Source organism: Chamaea fasciata, unplaced genomic scaffold, assembly GCF_029207755.1.
Source record: "Chamaea fasciata isolate MVZ Bird 193981 ecotype frontalis unplaced genomic scaffold, bChaFas1.0.hap1 SCAF_4, whole genome shotgun sequence".
Taxonomy (NCBI): domain Eukaryota; kingdom Metazoa; phylum Chordata; class Aves; order Passeriformes; family Sylviidae; genus Chamaea; species Chamaea fasciata.
Genome location: NW_027094089.1, coordinates 72,651,378 through 72,675,948, shown reverse-complemented (window position 1 = coordinate 72,675,948; position 24,571 = coordinate 72,651,378). Strand labels below are relative to the sequence as shown.

Here is a 24,571-nt window from a genome sequence, read left to right as displayed (position 1 = left end):
GTTCTTTAAGGAAAAAACATGCATCATGAAATTGAGGTATCTTCCTTACAGCTTTGAGTAATGTAAAATGTTCGAGTAAGGCATGTCAGCATTTAAAAGCACCTGTGACAAATGGGAATAAATAACATTTGTGTGAAATGTGCTTTGTTTCCACAGACAGGAGGTGTTCTGTCTTTAATAGAGTGCACACTGGTCGAGGAGACAGAAGCGAGTGATGATGATTGTAAGTTAAATTCAGCTGTCAGTAGTAAGTACAGTTTCTAGTTTCCTAAAATTAGTACCCCTCCTTTTTTTTTTTAATTAGAGCAAATAGATATGTTTTTGTGAAACCAGTGGAATACAGTGTAAAACTGATTCAGTAGAATGGCTATTCCAATAATGGACATGCTGGCTCAGGTGGGGGGTTGTTTTATTGTATTTGTTCCTGCTGTTGACACCCCTTACTGTATTTTCAAGAGGGTTGGCTGGAGAAATGTGACAAGTTATCTGCTGACTTTCATATTCAAGTTCACCCAGAACATCTTGGAAAATAAAATAAAAATAAAAATTTAAAATAAATGGAAAAAAAAGGAAAAATGCCTTAAGTAAGCAGCAGATAATTACTTTCTGAAGTACACAGGGGTTGAGTGATTTGGAAGAATTAATGAGAAGTTTTTTGTCTTGGGCTCCCCACAAATCTGGACTGTGAGCTTGTTCAAATGGAATTACAAAATACAGTCTCAGGCAGATTTTATTATTACTCCTTTTGGCTTCCATCCTGCAGTAAAATTTTGCCCTTGAATTGTGAAAGTAGTTTCATTAATTTGCATGATACTTGTAGTATGGTGAGGACGTATTAGCATACAAGTGTTATAAGAAACTTTATCTTGAAGTGCAAATACCAGTAGTTTTGTGCTTGGCACGTGTGAACAAGGAAACAAGTTGTTGGATACCTAATTGAATTTGCTCTTTATCAGGAAGATGTTTTAAAGCAATTTCCATTGTAAATGAAACCACTGTTTTCTTTGTCATATGCTCTGATGTTTCACATTGTGACTTTTTTCTCTCCCTCTGGCTGTAAAGCAAAAGGTTCTGGGCAGGTGTTTGGACACCTGGATTTCAAGCTCATAGTGGAGCCCACAGATGCTCCTCCTTTCACTGTTGTCCTTTTGGCCCCGTCACGGCAGGAGAAAGCTGCATGGACAAGTGACATCAGCCAGGTACCTCAGTGCTTTTCTCACCTGGTTTTAGTGATGTCTTTGTTCACTCTGTGCTTCTAAAAACCAGCCTGGCACAGGGGTGCTGAATATCTTTGATTTGCTGTGTTATGTATGAAAAACTCTTAGTGCTGCCCATTCTCAAAATTCAAACATTTAAGGAGAGCCCATCCAGATACATATTTTGATTTAAGAAGAAGGATAGTAATGGTTTGTTCATGATTTTCATACAGATCAAAAACCACCTATCATTTCCTAGCTGGAAAATGATACCATATCACATCAATAATGAAATAAGAAAATGAGATAAACTCTTTTTTCTACCAAAAATGAATACTAACAAACCACGATAAATAATTACTGAGCATTCTGACAGTGTGCAGGAACTGTCTATGTTGTGAATGAACAAAAGGGTATTTAAAAATTTTTAAATGTCAGGGATAAGTTTGGGCTTTTTTACACCACTTTTAGTTAAAAACATAATAGACAAACTTCATCATAGTCTATTTGAGGGAATAAGTTGAATGCAATCAAAGAAAACCACTGAACTTCCAGCTAACCAGAGCTAAATCAAGGCTATTTGTGTTTTGTTTATGCACACAAACAAGAACATAAATCTCTCATAGTTCTGAATTCAGGTCCTATCCTCTATTAATTTAGACAGAAATAGCTGATTAGAGAAATATCAGCATGGAATGTCATGCATTTCCAAAGTTGCTATCATTGCTGGCAGCATCTCTAGATGAATCATCATCATAATGAGTAGAAATTGCTTAAAAATAAGAATTCTGACTTACTTTGTGCTGGATTAACATATTTGAAAGAACAAAAGTAGGAAAATAAAAATCTCAAAATACAGTGTGAGCTGCAACTTGCTGTGTTACAGATGGACCTGGCTGGAGAAGTTTTTACAAAATATATTTTCAGAGAATTATTTTGTTCCATTGACATGTAAAATTATTGGAGTTATTTGCTGACATGGAAAGACCATTTAAGAACATGAGTAAGTCCATTCTTACCCAAAATTATAATAATTTTAAAAGTCGTCTGATACCATGATTGGTACTAAGGTCTTCTTTGAAACATTTCAAGGCCAAATAGGGGAAATATAAGTATTTCTACTAAATGTGTTTCTCATTGCTTTTAGATAATGATTTCATAAAATCATGCTGTGAATTATTGCAGCTGCACTTTCCAAATAATCTTAAAATCCTGAATTGAAACCCACATAAAACTACATAGATGATATTTTAAATTAATCGCTCTAGATGTAATCTAAACATGAAGAGGCCTGTGATTATCAGGTTTGAGCAATGCAATATCAATCGTTGCTCTGCTATAAAAATGTTCCAAAGCCTGAAGGCTACTTGTATTCTTGAAGTCAAGATAAATGTGTGTGATAATTTTTGAAACTGCTTTTTACTGATGTAAGGAGATTGTCCATATAAAAATACATACAAATGCATATACTTAAGTATGTATATATGTATATATGAATAAAAGTAGAAAGTATTATAAAGACAAGTGCCCTGTAGGGTTTGGAGGCAGGTCCAGCCCCTTCCCCAGCTCTGTTCCCTTCTTGGAGCTCATCTAAACTACATAAAAGTCCCTCCTAATTCCCAGCCTGAAACATTTATGCAAGAGCTTGCGGGGAATAGCTTGGATGGTTTCCTCACAGCTGTGTTTCACAAGGAGCAGCACTTGAATTTGTTGTTACAAGTGTGTTTCTGGAAGCTTTTTATATTCCCTTCTGGTCTTTTGCAGAGTAAAGATTAAGATATTACCGTACCCCTTGGAGTATAAAGTATTCTGACTTTCTTGTGGTCTTGATTTCTCAAGCCTACACTCTTTCAGGAAATACTAGAAATAATGAGTTTTGTTCCCTTTCAAAGGAGCTTCAAAGGAAAATCACTTCCAACTCAAAATACTTAATCATGTGGGAAAAAAAGGTTGCTGAATGGAATACCCTGAGAGGCAAAGGCTAGAGAAGCATGTCGACTCTAATTCTTGCATCACTGCTTTTCATTTGAGAAAATACCTTGTCTTAATCAGCCCATACCCTGCAAAAGCTGTGCTTTGAGCTTATAGGGATATGGAAAGTGTGGAAATAAGTCTCCTAACCCTGTGTTTTGATTTTAACAGTTTTCAATGTTTATTTTCACAGTGCATTGATAATATAAGGTGCAATGGATTAATGACAATAGTGTTTGAAGAAAACTCCAAGGTCACAGTGCCACATATGATCAAGTAAGTGCAAAAGAAAACAAAATAGACTGTTGTGTTTCTTCAACAAAAGTTTAACAAGATAAAGCGTATGTTTAGAAAATGCAAACCTTTAGGTTGAATGGAACTGATTCTATATCCCAAAACATGTATTTTCAAAGTCCTTTCTTGGAATTGTAGGGATCACTCAGAGTGGTGAACTCTCAATTCACAGTGTTGGATCACAACTTAGGTTTTTCTGGGTTTTGAGTAGTTGGCTTCAGTTATACCTCTGATGAATGATTTTGTTCTCAGTTAGCTCTTCCTTGTCATCTCATAATTTTATTGGAATTTCAAAAAATGTCTTCAGAATTTGTGTGACTGCAGACAAGTACTGTTTTCAAAGGTATTTTGTTATATTAGCCAAAGGTTTTGTTCTTTATGTTTCTATTATTTCTGCTAAAAAAATATTTTCTCTCATGATTTTATCTGATCACGTCGAAGTAGCATCATTGTTTATAAGGCTGCTTCCCTTACCTTTGAATTCTCTTGGTCATTAGTTGCAATAAATGGTTTTTGTTTCTAGTGAGATATTTTCAGTACATGATTCCAGATTTTCGACACAACTTGAATCTTCTATATACCTCAATTTACATGAGTTTTCCTTATTAGGAAATAATGAATATATAAGTGAATGAAACAAGGATAGACATAAAACCATTTCCCTTCTCACTATTATCTGTTACATCTCTTGATTTCTTGAATGACTCTTCTGTAGTTGTTTCCTCTCCTGTCTTTGTGCTTAGAAATGGGAGAGGGAAAACATCTGGGAATGCACTGTTAGGGCACATACCTTTGATCCCTGGAAAGAATGCATTTTATTGACTTCAGCTTTATTCCAGGAACTCTCCAGTGCATAAACACTTCTGTCACCTGCTGAGTTTTAAAAGTACATTTGTCCCCTTTCAAAGTACAGCAGGACCTCAGTCCCAGTGCCAACAGAAAGGAATATCAATTCTAAAGAGCATACAGACCTTCACAGCAGACCCAGATCTCATGTTCTCCTTCTTAAATTTTACTTGCCTGATTTGCAGCACAGTTTGATTTTCAGAGTTGGATGTCATTGGATGATACATAAACAAAAAATTGCCACTTTTTGGAGGACCCAGATTAGGAAACAAGATTCTTTTGTTGTTGTTTCTTTTATGTAATACAGTGTAAAATTGTGTGGAATATCCTGATCTTTCTTCTGAGAAAGTCCAATAATTTTTAACAAAAAGATGGGGTATATTGAAAGATGCTTAACTTAGCATTCATCCTGTTTATTTACAAAGTAAGCAAAACAGAATTTGAGGGGAAAAGCTCCCCATTATGGGTAGGGTTATGTAAATGATTCTTGCTAAGCAAAAATTGGTTGTTTTTTGTTTTTCTTTTTTTCACTAAAACAAGGATTCTTCTTGGTTTCTGCTTTGAAATTTGAGATATTTTGTGCTGTTCCCTCTTTCTTCTTTTAAAATAAAAAAGTAATTCTTGGATCTGAAGGCCAGTGTTAATTTGCAGGCTAGGCTTAAACCTAGCTTAAGGGGTTAATTTTGCTGGATTGTTCTAGGATCCATTATTTTAATCTAGATAAAGCTTGATCCCAGCAGAAAACATTACAAACAAGTATTCCCGACTGAGATTTTAGTAATATAGACCTATGGGCCACTAATAGCCTGAAAGAGGCAAGAGGGGACAATTCTGCCACCTGTTCTGTTTCAGGACAACAGGACTTAGATTTTCAAATCTAAGCATGATTAAGGCTTTGAAGTGTAAAACATTTGCCAAAAAAAATTTAAGGTCCCTTAGTTATGGTAGCAGGTATCACCACAAATTAAAAATCTTCCTGCACTGATGAAACACAATAATGCATAAATATTTGCTGCTTTTATGTTGACAGGAACAGCGAAAGGTGTACCACTCCTTAGCCATGATCACTCGTTGGTAAAGTGTTTTAAATTTGACTTTTTTGTAGATCTGACGCGCGTCTTCACAGAGATGACATTGATATTTGCTTCAGCAAAACGCTGAATTCCTGCAAAGTCCCACAGATCCGCTACGCGAGTGTGGAGCGCCTCTTGGAGCGGCTGACAGACCTGCGGTTCCTGAGCATCGACTTCCTCAACACCTTCCTGCACACCTACCGCATCTTTACCACTGCGGCTGTGGTCCTGGAAAAGCTCTCCGACATCTACAGGCGGCCCTTCACCTCCATTCCTGTCAGGTAAACACAGAGGTCCCCACCCTCCTGTGACATTTCTGTCACAAATTTTTTGAAGAGATACCACGGCCTTGGTCGTGGTTCATTTGGTGGGTGTTTTTCTCATTATTTTCTGCTTGTAAATAGTCTAAGGAAAGGGTTATTAGTGAGCAAAGAAAGCATCATTTTTAAGGAGGGTCTGTCTCAGCTATATGCCCAAGCTTTGAGGACTAAGTGTCACACAGATTTTGTAGTGTCATGCAGATTTGCTCAAAACTTGAGTGTTTTCACTTAAATATGTTCAGTGTTTGCTACCGTGTTGCTTTTTTGTGTTTCTGACTCTCAGGTCCTTGGAGCTGTTCTTTGCCACCAGTCAGAACAACAGAGGGGAGTTCCTGGCTGATGGAAAGTCGCCACATCTCTGCCGCAAGTTTTCCTCTCCTCCTCCCCTGTCACTCTCTAGGACCTCCTCACCTGCCAGGACCCGCAAACTGTCCCTGACCTCCCCGCTGAACTCCAGGATCGGTGCCCTTGACCTCTCAGCTTCGTCTGTGGCCAGCAGTCCTACCTCAAACTACAGCCCGGCCACGTCCCCACCACCGACAGGCAGCAAGGTGCCGCTGGACCTGAGCCGGGGGCTGTCGTCCCCCGAGCAGAGCCCGGGCTCAGCTGAGGACGGCCTGGAGAATCCACGCCTGGACCTCTGCAACAAGCTGAGGAGGAGCATCCGCAGAGGTATTCCATACCCACAGAGTGCTGGAATCGAGCGTGCTGCTCGCTGATTGTTACAAATAGATGTGCGAGTTTAGAGAAATCCCTGTCCTTTGCCCAGGCCTCTGGCAGCAGGCAGTAGCTTTATTGAGGTGGCCAGTATCCCCAAACTGCCCCTCATATGCAAGTTCTTTGATAATGGCTGATTTGATCTGTTACAGATTGAATTACTTATTTATTAGACAGAAAACTAACAGACATAAGACATAAAACAAACTAATACTACATAGGAATAAGGACAAAAAGAAAAGTGCTAGTTGGTATATATAGTGTGAGGTTAAAGGTACCTTATTAATGTTACAGCTAGTGAAGAAATAATATAACTTAGGATTCAATATATCTTACCATCCAGTTATTGGTGGGGCACACATCAAGATCCTTTCCCTCAATCCTCAAGGAAGTAACCATGGAATCTGCATCCAAACTCCAGGGAGAAGTCCTGAACACTTTCAGGGTGTAGGAACCTTCTGCCTCTGTGATAACTTGTGTGTCTTTTATAGTTTGTAAAACAGTCAAGAATATTTGTTTATCTCTTCCCACATGCGCTCTCCAGACTTAGATGTTGAGTCTTAACTGAGGCTTGAGCCCTTTTGGTGCTGGAGATGACCCTTTGCTGAGCCCTTCAGCCCCTGGGTTATCTCTTCCATATCTGCACCAACTGTCTGTGGTGGAGAATGGGAGGACACGTCCTGCCACACTGCTGCTCCTCTGGTTGAGGCTGTGATATGCTCTCTGTTCCCAGTGCTTTGCTGTTCCTTCCCAGGAACAGCAGCATGGCAAAGTCATAGGATCACAGAATGGTCTGGGTGGGAAAGGACCTCAAAGCTTATCTCGTTCCAACTCACAGCACCTTGTTTTCACTTCAGTGCAGTGTTAAGGAGAAGGGCAGAAGAGAATATTTTATGCCAGTCATGTTTTTTGAGGTGAGAGATTTTTGAGTTGTACCATGTACTACAGGAAGTGAAATATTAAGTTGAAAAGAAAGACCTCTATGTTTGCATAGAGGGCTGGTTTTCCATGAAAGTTCCATCTCTAATCCAAATAAATAATGCCTGCGATGTGCTCGGTACATTGGTGACATTTGCACCAGGTGGTGTGAATGTCACCTGGCTATCCCTCCAGAAGGTACAAGTCTAAAATAGATTAATTGCTGCTGAGCAAAAGCCTGTTTCCTCTATGGATGCTGTAAGGCACCTCGGAATGAGTTTTACTTCAGAGGGATGAAGTTGGTTGGTGAAAACCGCTCAATGTGGGTATCTGGGGTTGGGAGCATTGTAGTTATAGATGCCAAAGCAAGAAAGCAGCTCCAGTCTCGTGGGAAACAGAAGTCACCATTATTTCTCCTTTGGGGACAGAGGAATGATCCTCTTAATTGGAATAGAAGTTTGCAGTAATCTTTTTTTTTTATTGTTGTTACACTAAACAGAAAACAATGCAATTTAAAAATGCTTTTTTTTAATTCCTAAAATCAATATTTAAAACAGGTTGTACGTGGCCTGGCTTGCAGTCTGAGGAACTTGATCTGTAAATCTGAGCAAAATGTAGTTCAATTTTAGTTGCTAGTTCTATAATAACAAAAAATTAATGAGAGCAAAGAAGAAAAGTATTACCAAATACAAAGTAAGACAAATGTGATTGAAAAGTTATGTCTGCTCCCTACTGATGGATTAGCAGTGCCCTGCTAAATAAATTAGATGTTTCATTATGCCAAGGGATTGGTTTTACAGAATGTTGCCTATTGTTTAACAAAAAATCCCTTTTCAACAGGCAAGTTATCCACTGTAGCATTCTAGGAGTCTGCCTATCAAGTGCTGGTGTCATCAGAATAATGTTGGGTTTTTGACCATGGGATGGTCTATACAACACCTGATCTGCTGACCCCTGATGGGATGCACCTCTCAGAGGGGAAAAAGGTTTCTAGCACAGGAACTAGGAGGACTCACTGATAGAGCTTTAAACTAGTTTGGAAGGTGGAAGGGACAAAACCAGGCTGGGTAGTGAGAGACAATGAGGTGATGCACCAAAACTTGAGGAACTGAGCGCTGGTGGGAGGTGATGGCGACAACAGACCACAGCTGAAGTGTTTCTGCTCCAACATACACAGCATGAAGAACAAACAAGAGGAGCTCGAATCCTTGGCCCAGTCCCAGTGATTTGACATCACTGGCATAAGTGAAACCTTGCTGGGATGAGTCCTGTCATTGAAGTGCCTAATTGAACAGCTACAGACTCTTTAGGAAGAATAGGCAGGGCAGAGGAGACAGAGGGAGGCATTGTATGTAACAGAAGGGTTAGAATATAGGGAGGGCACAACTGAGATGCTCTTGGTAAGAATCAATGAACAGTCAAATGATGAAGGTGTCTCTGGGAGTTATCAAGGCATCACTGCTATAGATCTTCCAGCCTGGACTGTTGCCTTTTTCCCAACCTGGAAATGAAATTTGATATAATTTTAGCAAGGAGGTAATATAAGAGTGGATCTTTATTTGAAGGCCTTCGGGGCAATTATGGAAAGATGTCCACAAAAGCCCATCCCCACAAGGGTGAGTGCATTTTGTAGGTGTTAAGAAATTAGTATAATTGATAAAAAGCACCAGTTAGGAGGACAAATGGTGATGTAATTCTCTCCCAAGTTAAGTCCCTTCTCAAAAGTTTAAGATTACTAAAACACCTGGATGACAGCTTCACATACAAGTACTAGGAGAGCTGACTAGGAAAGTTGCTCTGCTTGATTTGTTGCTTGTTAACAGAGAGGGTTGCATGAATGACATGATTGGTGGCTGTCTTTGCTACAGCAGCCACAAAGTGATTGAGTTTAAAATCTCTGTTGCTAGGAGGAAAAGCGTCAGAAAATTTTCACCTTTGGACATGAGCAGAGCAGACTTAATGCTGCTCAGGGAAATAGTGATCAAGATCCCTGGGAAAATTCTTCCAGAGGTTCTGGGGTCCATCAGTGTGGGTCACTTTTTAGGTATCACCTCCTATGGGCACAGGAAGAGGCAAATCCAAAATGTTGACAGTCAAACAGATGAGACAGAAGGCTGGCTTGGCTGAGCAGGGATCTTGTTTTGGAGGTAAAGCAGAAAAGGGAGGTGTATGCCCAGCAGGAGAGGGTTGAGTGACATGGCAGGAATGCAGAGATGATGCTCTGCAGGGAGAAAGCTTTTGCAGCCAAAGCTTAACTGGAGTTGAAACTTGCCAGAACTGTGGGGGACAATAAAATTAGGGTTTCAAAATACATCAACAAAATCCAGTGCAGAAATTACATTGACCCATTCCAGAATGAGGGTGGTCACCTCACAAATAGGGAGTTTGACAAGACATTGTTTTCCTTACCTCACTTCAGCATAGGCTACGGGAGTCCCAGTGCCCTGAGCTGAGTGACCATGGCTTGAGAACGATAAACTCACAGTTGATCCTGATGTTGTAGGGATCTGCTGCACCAGCTGGATCCCTGTAAATCTGTGGGGCCTGACAGGATTCATTTGAGAATACTCGAAGAGTTGGCTGATGTCACTGTGAGGCTTCTCTAGATGTTTGAACAGTTTTGGGAATCTGGAGAGGTCCCAATTGAGTGGAAGCTGGTTAACATTGTCCCAATTTTCAAAAAGTGCAGGAAGGATGACACTGGGAACTACGGCCCATCAGTCTCACTTCAATGCCTGGTAAGGTTGCAGAGAAAATTATCCTGGGAAATGTTGAAAAACACCTGGAGGCATTGTGTTACTGAAAAATAAAACCTTCCTAACACCAGTGCAGCATTAAGCAGCAGCCATTCTTCATTCAGCTGGAGGCATGAGGGGCTATCTCTTCTGAAATACCGTGCATGCTGACCACAGAAAAGGCTCCTGTTCCCAGGCTGTATTTTACATGCATGCTCACTGATTTTCCCATAACAAACATACATATGATAATCGTTTCCCCAAAGTCATCAACATATGTTCCTTCCCTTTTCACATGACTTTGTCTGTCTCAAGGGTCTGTACAGTGGTCTCTGGTGGTTGTCAGCCCTGAAGTGACACTTTACCACTCCATGACTTTGGTGTTACTTTCCCAAATCTGGCACCAAGTTGGCACAACTAGTGTAATTCATTATTTTGGAGATGAATGTATATTGTCCTGCTCCTCTTCTTGGTTGATGTTTAACATGATTCCCATTATGCAGTTCCACAGGCCAGTGGTTTTACAAAATAATCATTGTCTTTTCCCTACCAGCTGAGCAAACAGGTATTCATCTGGCAATAATAGGTCAGCAGAGCTTCACAAGGGGAAGGTCCTGCTGGTCACACCTGAGTTCCTTCTATGACAGGGTGACACACCTGGCTGACCCAGGCGAGGCATGTGGTCTTTTTGGACTTCATCAAAGCTTTTGAAACAATCTCTCCCAGGATCCATCTGGACAAACTGTCCAGCCCACAGGTGGATAAAAACATCGTGGGCAACGGGCTCATGAGGTGGGCACAGAGGGTGGCAGTGACTGAGGTGACAGCGGGCTGGCACCAGTCACTGCTGGGGTTCCAGGATTCTGTCCTCAGCCCTTTGTTCTTCAGCATCTTCATTAGCAGCCTGGACACAGGATTCTAAGGAGTACTAAGTAAGTTTGCTGTTGACACTAAATTGGGAGGAACTGTCAACTCCCTTGAGGGCAGTGAGGCCCTGCAGAGAGAGCTTAGCAAATGAGGGGTGGGAAATCACCAACTGTTTCAGGTTTAACAAGGGATTCTGCACCTGGGATGGGCACCCCTGGCTTTGTGGATGAACTGCAGAGCAAGGGGCTGGAGAGCAGCTGTGGGACGGGGCCCAGGGATCCTGCTTCATGTCCAGTTCGATCTGAATCAGCAGTGGCCTGGAGCCAGGAGGGACATCACTGTCCTGGGAGGTACCAGACCCAGCATTGCTTGCTGGTGCAGCCTCACCTTGAGTCCTGAGGACAGTTTTTGGGCACCATCATATCAGAAAGAGCTAAAGCTGTTAGAGTGTGTCTGAAAGAGTGACGTGGGGATGGAAAAGGGTCTGGAGGGGCCACACAAGGGGCAGCTGAGGGCACTTGGTGTGTTCAGCTGGAGCAGAGGAACCTGAGGGCAGAGCTCAGCTGGGGCTGCTGCTTCATCCCATCTCTGCTCCCTGTGGCAGGGACAGGATCCAGGAAACAGCTGGAGCTGTGTCAGGGCAGGATCAGGCTGGAGATCAGGGAAAGGTTCTCCTCCCAGAAGGTGCTGGGCACTGCCCAGGCTCCCCAGGGAATGGGCACGACCCCGAGGCTGCCAGAGCTCCAGGAGTGTTTGGACACTGCTCCCTTCAGCTCAGGATATTCTGTGATTCTGTGATCTTTGCTCATGCTTTATGCTTTCAAAAAAATACTGGTTAGCTGTTGTGCATAATCATGAATATTATATATCCAGTATGCTGGATGTTTTTACATTAATTGCATAACAGACTATTTATATATATACATAAGAGAGTTTTTTCTATGCAAAGTTGAGCAAATTCTTCTTGTACACTACTTTAGCCACATTCAAACCAATGAGATGATAGCATAGCATATTCCAAAATACAGGCCGTGCATCAAAATTAATTGCAGGCATGTAACTGCTGTCGTAGCTGAAACATTTTTTCTACACACTGTAAAGTGAACTGGTAAGGAGCAGGTTCTTCTGCGCAAGTGTAAGCAGTTGGCACTGTTGGAGAGTTATTCACGTTTCTCATTGTGGTCTGTCAAAGTTGGAAGTGTTACCTGGACAGCACAAGGAACATTTGTAAATGGCCAGAAGCCCATATAAATGCTAAATTGCTGTCAGTGCAGTCTCCCACCCCTCTGAGGATCTCATGCTGAACAGCTTGCACTTGGTCCGGAGGAATTTGCAGGTAGAGAGCTCTGTCCTCCAATAGAGAGTCCTTTTGTTGCCCAGCTGCATGTAGCATGTTGATGAACATGAGTAAGTTTAAAAAGAAATCTCATAAGGGAGATGGAAATGGGTAATCCTGTTGCTCTGATACCGCCAGAGTTCCAAAAAATCAGCTCTGGCTTACTCTAAGTCAAGTACAACTGCACAAATTCTGTTTCCCAGGACATACTATTATGGTGATTGCTGTTCTCTATGACTGTTGCCCTTTTACAGGCTGGGATTTTCACTTTCTTTACCTACTTTCAAAGTTGTTTGCTTTCTGAGTTTTTATTTCCCAAAGTTTTTGTTTGTATTTAGCTTTATATACACAATGCTCATGCTGCAAGCAGAGCTGTCATTCACATCAAATGCAGGATGTATTTTACCAGCTTGTTTTCCCTCATTTTGGAAGTAGTGTTTATCCCATTCCTTTTTTTATTCTTCTGATAAAAGAACTCCACCATGGACTAGTCTGCTCTCCAGTGCTGTTTGGCAGTTTTATTGGACATGTTTTCATTATACTTTGTTATTCAACAAGGATTATTTTCCCTAGGTTATAGAAAACCTATTAGTTCAAGTACCCTTATTATGTGTGGATGTCACTGCATATTCTCCTGATTGAAAGTGAAGTTTTATCCATCATACTTTAAAACTGACAACTTGCTGGTTTTCACCAAGTTCTTTATTTATGAGCTTTTGTGTCATTGGTATAAGACTTTCCCACTCCTTTAACACTATCTAGAGGATAGTTATTTCTGAGTTAATGGTAAAATGTCGTGGCAAGTTACAGGAACGGTACTGTTTGAAGCCATTGTAAACCAAATTATGCATGATCATCAGTACTGACATTTATTCTCTTTTAAAGCAGCAGTCCTGGAATCTGTGTCAGTGGACAGGACCATTCCTGAGAGCACCTCAGTGGTGGACACTGCAGAGCTGTCCCCGTGCAGGTCCCCTTCGACACCGCGTCACCTCCGCTACCGGCAGCCAGGAGGTGAGAGCTGACGTGTCCTGGCTCTGCCAGTCACTTCAGAGTTTAATCACTTCGCCTGTGGTCTGTGCAGGACAGTAGAAAGCAGTAGTAATGTTTGAATCATCTGGTTTGCTTGTATTTTTCTTGTTTCTCAGGTGTTAAAAATTAAAAAAAAGCCATTAAAATGTGAAGCGTGCCTTTTATATTTGTGCGGCAATAATGAGGAATGGAAGGATGTTGAGACTCCAGTATGATTCATTGTTCTGAAATAGCGCTAGCACAATGTGCCCAAGTTCAAGACTAATATTGAATCAGTCCTGTTCTCACAGAATTCTCAAGACTCTGACATATTTTTTTCAGCTGATGAGGGGACATATTTTGGGCACCATCTGTAATCATGAAACACACAGCACCCATTGTTGTCAATGGGGAGTGACTATGTCTCTTTCTTTGTGTAACACTGAACATTTACAGATGGTCTCACATTATTCATTCCAAAATTTGAAAGGGCTGCTCAATTGAAGAGGAAAATGAGAGCTGGAGCTCCTCAAATAGTTCTCACGTGGCTCTTTGAAATCATTAGCAGGGCTGTGAGCTGCATCCATGAAGACTTAAAAGGCTGCCAGCTCCTGCAGGCCAGGTTTCTGGGTAGGTGTTTCATACCTGGAACTAAAACCAAAGCAGAACAGAGTCTTCTGGCTAATAAGTTGCCATGACACTTTAGATTTAAACCAAGAGTAATTTTCTGTGATTGGGCACATTTCTGGCAAGAGGGAAAGATTTGGGGGCTGGAAACTGTGGGCAGTGTCAAATTATCTGAGTCCTAGTTAGAGACAATGTGCACAGCATTCCCCATAGAGAAAGCTGGATGAAATCTGCAAAACTCTGCTCATCCTGGGCAAGTGACCAGGGAAAATATAAGAATCCAGTTATCAGAAGAAGGTGGTGAATATGCTTAATTTTGTGACATAATTTTTTGTTTAGGTTAATTTTCTATGCTATTGTTTTTCTGGATCTCTTTTTTTCCCTCTTATTTGGTTAATACCTTGTTCCTCACCTTGGCAGTGTCTTAGATGTTCTTTCTATTGTAACATTAATTATAATGATACGGAAATATGAACCACAAATATGATTGTGATACATCTATTGTCTTTCACAGAAAATAATCTGACAGTGTTAATAAATACAATGTTCACAAAGTTACAAACATTAATGAAAATTCTAAGTCTTGTTTTCAGTTGATAAAAAGTTTGTAGAAGTTATTTTTCCTGTCTTTCCCCTTTACAGTGCAGACTGCTGACAACAGCCACTGCTCAGTGTCTCCTGCTTCTGCTTTTGCCATTGCCACAGCTGCAGCCGGGCACGGGAGCCCACCAGGTAAGGGGGTGTGCTGTGCACAGGCAGGTGACTCACAGGTTCTCAGGAGATGAACATTCCTCAAGAGCACACCTCTGTGTTCTTATGAGCAAATGCTCAGGTTGGATGGGCCTTGGAGCAACGTGGTCTAGTGGAAGGTGTCCCTGCCCATGACAGGGCTAGAACTGGGTATTTTTAAGGCCTTTTCCAAACCTACTGATTGATGTCTTTATATTTCTAATCCATCTTATTACTGGAAGACTAATATTTGACATGCATGTGATCTGCTAAGCATTCATGCAGTATCTTTCTTGTTTGGATTTTTAAAAGTTCACCTACAATTTAAGATTTTATTTTTAAAATACGGTTTTCTATGTCCAAAGGTGGTATGCAGTTTTAGTTATTGTGAGTGTATACTGTGTATTCCTTGGAAAGCAAGTACTGACTGAAGGTATTTAGTGCAACATAAAATACTTAAGTTTTGAATGTGCTGCTTATCTTGCTGTGTACCCTTTGACATATTAATATCTTCCACTAACAGGGTCCCCTCATAGGTCATATTGCAAATAACAATTTTTTTAAAGTCTACAAAATCAATTTCCCTTTGGCTTGACATGCTTAAATCCACAGTTCATTTTGATTATGTGTGACAATACACAATCCGGCTGTAAACTCATGCTTCCCTCTTTCCCACTGAAATGTCAAGAAACTGCTTTGAAGACCCCAGTCTCAAGATCACCCGTGTTCAAGACAGAAAATGATCCCTGTGGATCTCAGTAGATTTTGTATCCACTATGTCTAGAGCTCTGGTCCTTGATGGGTGAGAAGAAAATAATTTCTGCATGAGCATGGATGACTGTTCCTCTTAGTCTTGTGTGCTTCCTATGATCTTTAGATTACAAGACAGTGATGTTGGTGTTAGAAACTTGTATCAGAGAATCATTTAGGCTGGAAAATCCCTCCCAGATCATAAGGTCAAGCTTGTGCCTGATCCCCACTTTGTGCCCAGCTCAGAGCACTGAGTGCTGTGTCCAGGCCTTCCTTGGACACCTCCAGGGATGGGAACTCCAAACCTCCCAAGGCAGCCCCTCACAAGGCCTGACCACCCTTGCCATGGGAAATCCCTGCTGATGTCCAACCTGAGCCTCCCCTGGCCCAGCCTGAGGCTGTCCCCTCTCCTCCTGTCCCTGTTCCCTGGGAGCAGCGCTTGACCCCCCCTGGCTGTCCCCTCCTGTCAGGGAGTTGTGTAGAGCCAGAAGGTCCCTCCTGAGCCTCCTTTTCTCCAGGCTGAGCCCCTTTCCCAGCTCCCTCAGCTGCTCCTGGGGCTCCAGGCCCTTCCCCAGCCCCATTCCCTTCTCTGGACACGCTCCAGCCCCTCAGGGTCCTGCATGAACTGACGGCCAGAGCTGGACACACCTCTGGAGATGGAGCCTCAGCAGTGGCAGCACAGGGGACAGTCACTGCCCTGGGGCTGCTGGCCACACTATTCCTGATACAGCCCTGGTGCCACTGGCCACTTTGGCCACCTGGGCCCCCCTGGCTCATGTCCAGCTGTTGTCACCAGAACACCAGGGCCTGTCCCAGGTTTCCAGGCCCTCTGCCCCAGCCAGGATTGCAGGGTGTTGTTGAGGCCAAGGTGCAGGGCCTGGCACTTGCCCTCATTGAGCCTCACAGCCGTGGCCTTGGCCCATGGTCCAGGCTGTCTGGATCCCTCTGCGGAGCCCTCCTGCTCTCCAGCAGATCCACACTCCCACCCACCTTGGTGTCCCACCCATGAACCTACTGACAGAGTGCTCGATCCCCTCGCCCAGGTCATCACCAAAGGTATTGAACAGGACTGGCCCGACACTGCTCCCTGGGGACAATGCTGGTGGCTGGACACCAGCTGGTCAGCGCTGTCTGCACTGTCCCTGGGCTCGGCCACCAGCCAGTCCTTATCCCAGGGGAGATGCCACTCTCCAGGACCTGGGATGCAGCTTTTCCAGAAGATACTGTGAGACTCCTGGTGACACCTCCACAACTTCCCCTCACCTGCCAAATGGTCACAGGAAGAGATCAGGTTGGACCTGTCTTTCCTACACCCCTGCTGGCTGGGTCTGGCTCTGTCCTTGTCCTGTATGTGCTGTGTCATCACACTGTGTGGTGTACCTGTCACAAACGCCTATTTTAGCAGTTTTTATATGAATGATGAATACTCTCTGCCTTTGGAATCAGACTCTGCATGAAATCGCTGACACAGTTTGCTTTATGAATTAACCCAGTGCATTTAGAGATTGTTTAGAAAGCAAAGTAAGGATGAAAAGTACTGGGTTTTCCCAGTAGGAACTAATTAAATTAAAAAATACTGCTTTTGTATTGTCAAAATTACTGCTTTTCAATATTCATAATATTGAAGTATGAGAGAAAATACAATCTTCAATTACACAGTCATTAGAAGGAACATCAAAGCTTGGGAATGTTGAAAGGGAAAAACAACATTCCTAACATAAGTTCTTTTTCATGTTGCTGTTTAAGAGAGTTCTTCATTAAAGGTCATTCTCCCAAGTGATATAAAAAACAGAAAGCTGTGCAGCAGATTTGACAAGAAAATGTGTGGTTTTGAGTCTCAGGAGGTAGGCTAGAGTAATCCAGTGTCCACCTGTAATGAGTAGAATAACTGAAGGTTACAAACCAGACCTTAAACCATGGAATCACCTGCTTTGTAGCTTGGTGCAATTGTTCATGGTAGAGATAGTGCTAAAATTGCAGAGTCATGAAGTTCAAATTTGGCTAAACCAAATTTCATTTATTTCCTATGTGTGTTATGATGATTGTGAGATTTTTAAAAGAATACCTTTCTTTCCCCTGGTGGTTTCTGGTGTCGTTTGTTTTGTGGGATGGACATGACCAGTCAGTCAATCAGTTCTGGGCAGTGAATGACATTGGTGGGGTTTTTTGTTTTCTGTTCAGTCATTCCTTGGCTTCTCTGCCGCAGACACTGCGACATGTGTCATTTACAATACTCCTACGTGGAACATGAGTAGAGTGGCAGATAAAATCCAGTGTTGATTAATACCAAGTGATGCACACGAGGCAAAACAGTCTAAGCTCTGCACCTGAAAGGTTTGGCTCAGGACTGAGGATGAGAACAGGTCATTTCCTGAAATGATCTTGGTGCTCAGCAGGAGCCAGAAAGGTAAAGAAGGCATCAGGAATTGTATTGAAAGGAACAGGGAAGACTATTATGGTACCGCATGCAAATGCAGAATTTGCGCAAGTATTCAAGGGGATGTACAATCCTGATTGAGGTGGGAGAGTGAGAGCCAGAAAAGGTTGGGAGTTTGCAGTCAAGGATGAGGTGAGGTATGAAATGACTTCTGTGCATGTGCAATTTAGAGAAGAGAGGGCTGGAGAGTTGATGAGAACATTCTGTAAAAGGCTGAATGCCAGGGAAGGGTACCAGCAGTGGTGAACATGATGGTGTGGGTAAAAGGTTGGACTCAGTGCTCTAAGAGGTCCTTTCCAACCCTATCGATTCTATGATTCTGATTTTCTGCCTTTTCTGATGCAAGACGTAGGACACATCAGGTGGTTTTCATGGGGCCAGGTTTCAGAATGAGCAGGAGTTTGTGACTCTTCATGCAATCAGTAAAAGCTCAGTGAGGCTTGCTCAGGGACACTCGAAAGAGAACAGACTCACCTGGGTTCCAGAGTGGAAAGTTACCTGTAAGCAGGGATCATTTGAGGTTACCAGACTGGCAAAATAGAACAGACCAGCAGCTGAAATCAGTTGGAGGTTGTGGGGGAATATGAGGTGGTACAAGTCACCTCTATATCTTCTGTCCTCACTTTTCCCTGAAGCCTTCTGACCATTTTGTGTTTTGGTGTTGTTTTAAAAAAGTTATTGATTGGTTTATTTAGTAATTTATTTTATTTTGGGGATCTTTGGGGTTTACTGCTGGTTGTTTTGTTTTCCTGTGGTATAAGGCCATAGCTCTTCTCCACTCCCCATCTCCCAGTTCTGACTAGGATACACTGAGACAAGCTGGGTACCAGACTCACAGCAAGGGCCTGTGCTCACACACTCTCTCAGAACCAGCCATGAAGGACATGCAGTTTTCTTCTGTGGAGCGTTCTGGCCATGGTATTTCAGCATTGCAGTCCTCATGTAATGATAACTTTATAAACTGATAAGTATGCAAAGCGCTAGACAGCTCTCATGTGATGTGCATTGGTTTTATCTCTCTTTAGATAAGCACCTAGGGGAGCATTGCCTGTGGTGGTGAAATGAAATTGTGAATGAAACCTTTCCCTAAATCAGGATGGCTCAGGTTCTTATGCCTTTCAGCAAGTGTTTTTTAACTTACTGATTTTATTGCTATTATTTCCACTTACTTTGCAGTTAGCTGCTTTGATGATGCCAACCAAGCTGTGGTACTTTTCCTATTGTTTAATTCATCTGCTTGGTTAAATATTAATCTCTACCTATCTTAAATGTATTTTTTCTGTTCTGTTTGAGAAAACTTGCATCTTAGTTATTTATTTTAACAGCATGATAAAGATAAAAAGAAACATGAAGTGAAAGTACAGAAAATTAAATGAGGCATTCCAGGTGCATAGCTTGGGGCCTGCATGGAAGATAATATTCACAGTAGGGATAAATAGAGTAGGTTCTGTCTTTTACGTGTCATTTGTCTTCTGAGGAATGTGAGGGATGGCTTATGGCTTGCTGCAGCTGAAATGTTCTGTCACCATTAATTGGCTGTTGCACACCTTATTCCTTTCCTAATTTATAAAAATAGTGTAGCAATACTAACAGATTCTAACATAGGAATGGACTTCAGCAGTTTCTTCTCCCTCTATTTATACACCTCTATAAAACTCGTTCTTGATTTCTGCTTTAATCAGTACCAAAATCCACACAGAAATTCTTTACATCTGCTCCCGCGTCTGCCTTATAGTATGGAAAATTCCCTACAAAAGTTTGAATGTGAGTGGTCTCATCCTACCAGGTATCCTGCTAATCCCTTGTTTTAGCGTTGCTATGAATAGTCCTGGAGTAGAGCTGCAGCTGCAGGGAGCCCAGCTCCTTAAGAGTGAATTCCTCCCCTCTCCAAGTCTGTCACACAGCCAGTGTCAAAACAAGCAGTGAGACTGGAAACGTGGGAGAGGAACCTCCTGCCAAAATACTCACCAATCATCTGTAGTCTTGCTGCAGAAATCCTACAGGTGTTACAGCAGTTAAGCAACAGCAGTGTAATCTACACAGCACCCACACAAACCCTGGCACTAGATGAAAACAATTTACATGGAGAATTATTTCTTCCACCTATGCCTTCTAGAACTTGTGAATTTCCCTGGTTTATTTTTGTACAATTCTTTGAAATACATTATTGTTTTGGTTTTGTTTTTTTTTTCACTCCTTAACTTTTTATTTACATCTGTTCTGTGGAGAATCAGTGCACAGTGCCAGCATTAGTAACATATCATTTTATGATTTTTAAAGAAAAAATGCCTTTTAGTGTTAATTTACTGAAACTGCTCTCTCTGCAGGCCCTCATACTTGTTAACACTCACAAGGTATGAAGGTGCTTTCTGTGACTTGAGGAGATTTGAGTTTTACTTAAAATCTCTGAACATTTATATGGATGAAGCCAAGTTAGCGAAATAATGCCATTTTTGTTAACAATTTGTAGGGTAAGAAGTACTTGCATAACCATAGGAAACATATAGATTCCTTCTCTCCTGAGAATGTCTAACACAACTTGATAGAAAGTCATTGATTCCAAAATCAGTCATTTTATTTTGAAATAGTTGTACTTATCCTGAGCTTCAAGGAGATTGTTTTGACAAAAACTTGAATTCAAGATCTAAACTAATCTAGGGTATTTTTCCTTTAACGTTTGTACTGGATAGGTTAAAAGAACATTGAGTAGCTTATGTCTTCCTCAGCTCAAGCTAGACGGTAAAGATCTCCCCACATGGACAAGTAATATTAGACAAGAAGCAGATACTTCCACCAAAACAAACTATCTGTTCCCTTATGAACACAGCAGCTTTATTTCAGCAGCTCTGTCACACGATTTTAGCTGGTACATTGTATTTCCAGCGTGCCTCAAAGCTGCCTTCCTCCTCCTCCAGCCTGCCGACCACGCTGAGGAGAAGGTCCCATTTCTCACCAGAAGAAGGTGACATTATGGGACAGGAAGGGAGTGGGATGGGAGCTGTGGTTGGCAGGAGGGCCTGGCTTCCTCAGTACAAGCATTTGTTTTTTAAAGCACATGTGAGAGGCAGAGGATGAGAAAGAAGCAGGGAAAAAAAGTCTTTGGGGGACTATCTCTGACAAATAATGATATACACATAGGAAAATCTGCCCTGGGCTAGTGAGAAGGATAGATAGGTTTAATCTCTCTAATTTCAGTGATTTAAAGGAGTGATTAAAATGACAGGTTGAAGCTGTGATACAAAAATGGATTGCATATATATGACCCCTTTCAATTAACTGACTGCACTCATCTCTGGTGCCAAATCACCTTTGGCTTGAGTTACTTACCTCCTTCTCTCTTCATAAAGAAAAAAATCTTAATCTAAATTTCTCTCTGTTTTAGGCTAGAGAAACTGATCTGACTGTTGCCTAGACCGTTTCTTGGCATCCTCTGCTTTTGCATAACTCTCACAATCTGCCTGCAGAAGCAACCAGACCTTTCCAGCTGCAGCAGATTCTCCCTGCAGCCAGTGCAAAACCTGCTCTTAATTTGCTGCAGTGCTAAATGAAAGTGGTATCATCCTTCAGAGCAATTCAATACCTGGGCACTCAAAAGTCCGTCCTGGTGCTACTGCCATGTGCTCCCGCTGCCTGTTCTGCCCTTCGGACAAGGCCTTTATTACAGCTTGTGGATTCTGGATTGATAGACCTGCCTTCATGTCGCTGTCTATGGAGGGATAAAGTTCTTTTCTGAACCTTAAACTTTGTAAGAAAAGATAGGATACATTCCACTGATTTTTAGTGCATTAGCTATATGCATAACCTGTGCATTAGTGAAAGGTGATGTACAAAGGGAAGTGTGTAATCCTTTTGCATTGTAAATGTCTGTTTTATTTTGAAGTGGCTATTACTATATTTTTGATCACTGCCTGGGGTGAAACATTGTAGGCCCTTGTAATACTTTCTGGGATGCAGATCTGCCAAACCTCAATTTTAGAGCAGCCAAATGCGGTTGAAGATAAGCAGTGTGGAAATACTTCTGTGAAAGTGTCAACTTCAGTAGCCACTGGAATTATCGTGGGAAGTTCTCCTCTCCTCAGAGGTGCTGTAGAAGTTTGTCATCTGTAACATAACCCAATTGTAACAGCAATAACAAATAGAAATGGACCTTTGTAAATTACAGCTGTGGTTTCCAGCAGGACAAATCTCTAGAAAGCTATATAAGCACTGAGGTTGAGCCAGATGAGTCCTGTGAGCTCTCAGTCTGACACACTTTAGCCCTGCTTGATTACTCTTACAATTTTAGAGGGATGAAAATTAGCTGGAAGTAGTAATTCACATTTCATAAAGATCCACAGTGGGATCTTTCCCTTCTGATAAATCAGGTACAGCTTGATTAAGGCTGCTTATTTTAAAGCATCAAAATATCATGAGAACGTTGCACGAAAGTTTTCAGGGAGAGCTGCTTGGCTTATTTTGGGTTGTGACCAGCAGAGCTGTTCTGCAGTTATTTGAACAACTTGCCAGCTCCCAGTGCAACAATATTTTTGTTTTGTTTGTTCTGGCAGAAGCACTAATTGGAGTAATGGAACAACAGAGCTCATGCCAAGTGATGGCAGGGAGCTCAGGCCCCGTGTGTGTTGGGAGGGGGGCACAGTGGCTGCTCCTGCTGCTGCCAGGTGCACTCAGCCTTCAGCTCAGTGATGTGATTTGGAGGGGCAGCACAATGCAGACACTCCCAGCAGGATACTGCTGGGCCCTGAGATGGAAAACTCTGTACAAACACACATGATGCTTTAAACAGATGCAGAATTTCCTCGGCTGTCGCTGTCTTGCACACAGAGACATATATATAGTTCTGCTTTCAAGGGTATCAGCTGTCCTATTCAGGGAGAATTTCCCTGAACCTGAACACAGGAATAATAAAGTGGCATTATGCCATGATGTTTCCTGACATGGAGATTCTGGTGTGTGCAGCTGAGTTAATGTGGGATTTGGCAAATATTAGAATTAAGCAAGGCTTGTCAGGGATTTTTTTTTTTTCCATTGTGAGAGACAGGGAGAGAAAGAGATATTTCCATACTGTGTTATGTGAAAGGCAAGCAAACAGTATCTGATGTGATTTCGAGCTGGATTCTACATTATGTGACTGGCTGGGTAATCCAGTCCTGTGCTGTGCTAAATGCCTCAAATTGCATTAGTGGCTACACTGTGACCTTTGGAGAGGTGTATATTTCTTCCTGAATTTGTATAGAAGTATCCATGTCTGAAGCAAAACCAGAAAATGTGTGTAATTTTGTAGTTGATTTTCAGTGTGGTGCCATAAACATTGCTGTTTATAATAGTAATTCTGCACTCCAGTAATTTTCTGTAAGATCTCATTCCTGTACTGGGAAAGTTTTGTGGAACTTCCTCCTTCTGACTCCAGACATGAAAGAAAACAATTTTGATGGTGATATCCCAAGTAAAGATTAGGATGGGACTTTATCTAAGCAGTTAGTAGAAGACTAATTTTATCTGTTCTTCCTCAGGCCATGGGTTCTCATGTGAAACTCCAGGATTGAGTCTAGGGGCACCTCATCTGCTGTCAGAGAGACCGGATGCCATCAAATTGTATCCAGTTTATCAATCCTGCTTGTGTTCCGACTCTCCCTGTGCCCCTCTTCTGTCAGGGATTTAACATGTTCAGTTCCCAGAAAATAAAGATGTAGGATCTGTTAACCTCCCCTGATCCTTTACACAGGACAGTGAAGCCTTTTTCAGTGTCATTTTTATGTAACTAATGGCTCTAGGCAGGAACTGGGGAAGTGAGCACTTGTTCCCTCTTGGGGACACATTTTAATGAGTTTCCCGGACTCATTTCTGCAAATTCACAGAGGTTTGAGAGGTACTGAGGCCTGCACATTGAACTTCCTTGAAGTTCCCATCTCAATTAAAAAAACTCCATGTGGGAAATGTTCACTGAGTTACTTCACAGCTGATGCTGTTCCCTGCTGAAAATGGTTGTGTGACAAAAAAAAAATGCTGGTTTAGCCCCAAGCAGTGTCCCTTTCTGAGGCTGCAGGGTTGTCACAAGCTGCCCAGGGGTAGTTACCAAAGCAAAGTGACCAGGGCTGTGCCTGACATGGGGTCTCTTTGGGGTTGGGGTCATCAGGGGCTGGTGGCCATGCCCTGGCAGGGGGCAAATGGGATCCCTGTTCCAGGCTGCTCATTCACAGATTTTAACAAAAAATTTTTGCTTTGCAATTTTAGGTAATTGGCTAAACAGTTGAATCTTATTTGCAGTTTTCTTAGACAATGGCTTGAAAATTAAAGTTTTGCTTCATGTGATCCCTGCTCTGGGAATTAAGAAATAGAAGATAACGATGAATTTTTTTCCTCCAGTTTTGCAGAAATTTAGGCTCTCCTGCTTTTACTTACTCGTTCCTTTATTTTGAATTAACATCTTACTCTTGTTTGTTGGAAGAGCTAGCTACTCAGGAAATAAGTATTTTCAATGGACATTTCCTGAGTTACAGAGCTGTGAAACATTTGTTTCCTGACCTATTTCAGTAAGTCCTGAGCAGCTGCATTGGTGTGGGGAGAGAAGTTTGGGGAGTATTTTATGTCTTTTTTCTTTCATTTCATTCCCCCTACACCCAAGTGTTGCATGCATAATTAATATTTGTTTAAGCTTCCATTACAACCCAGTCCTAAATGGTCTGAAAGCTGCTTGTGAGATGGACATTTTATTCAGAGATTTTTTGGTGGCTGGTGTGCATCCTG

The 24,571-nt window shown here is 41.9% G+C and overlaps 1 protein-coding gene across 1 annotated transcript in view; it reads left to right on the top strand.

Moving 5' to 3' along the window:
* The window catches only part of RASGRF2 (Ras protein specific guanine nucleotide releasing factor 2), a 114,660-nt gene that overhangs the window by 58,140 nt on the left and 31,949 nt on the right, over window positions 1–24,571 (top strand). Inside the window, exons 11-17 of the mRNA XM_066181959.1 lie at window positions 157–247; window positions 1,063–1,199; window positions 3,361–3,443; window positions 5,413–5,661; window positions 5,984–6,372; window positions 13,159–13,287; window positions 14,554–14,643. Coding sequence (XP_066038056.1) covers window positions 157–247; window positions 1,063–1,199; window positions 3,361–3,443; window positions 5,413–5,661; window positions 5,984–6,372; window positions 13,159–13,287; window positions 14,554–14,643 — 1,168 coding nt within the window. The remainder of the gene's footprint in view (window positions 1–156; window positions 248–1,062; window positions 1,200–3,360; window positions 3,444–5,412; window positions 5,662–5,983; window positions 6,373–13,158; window positions 13,288–14,553; window positions 14,644–24,571) is intronic.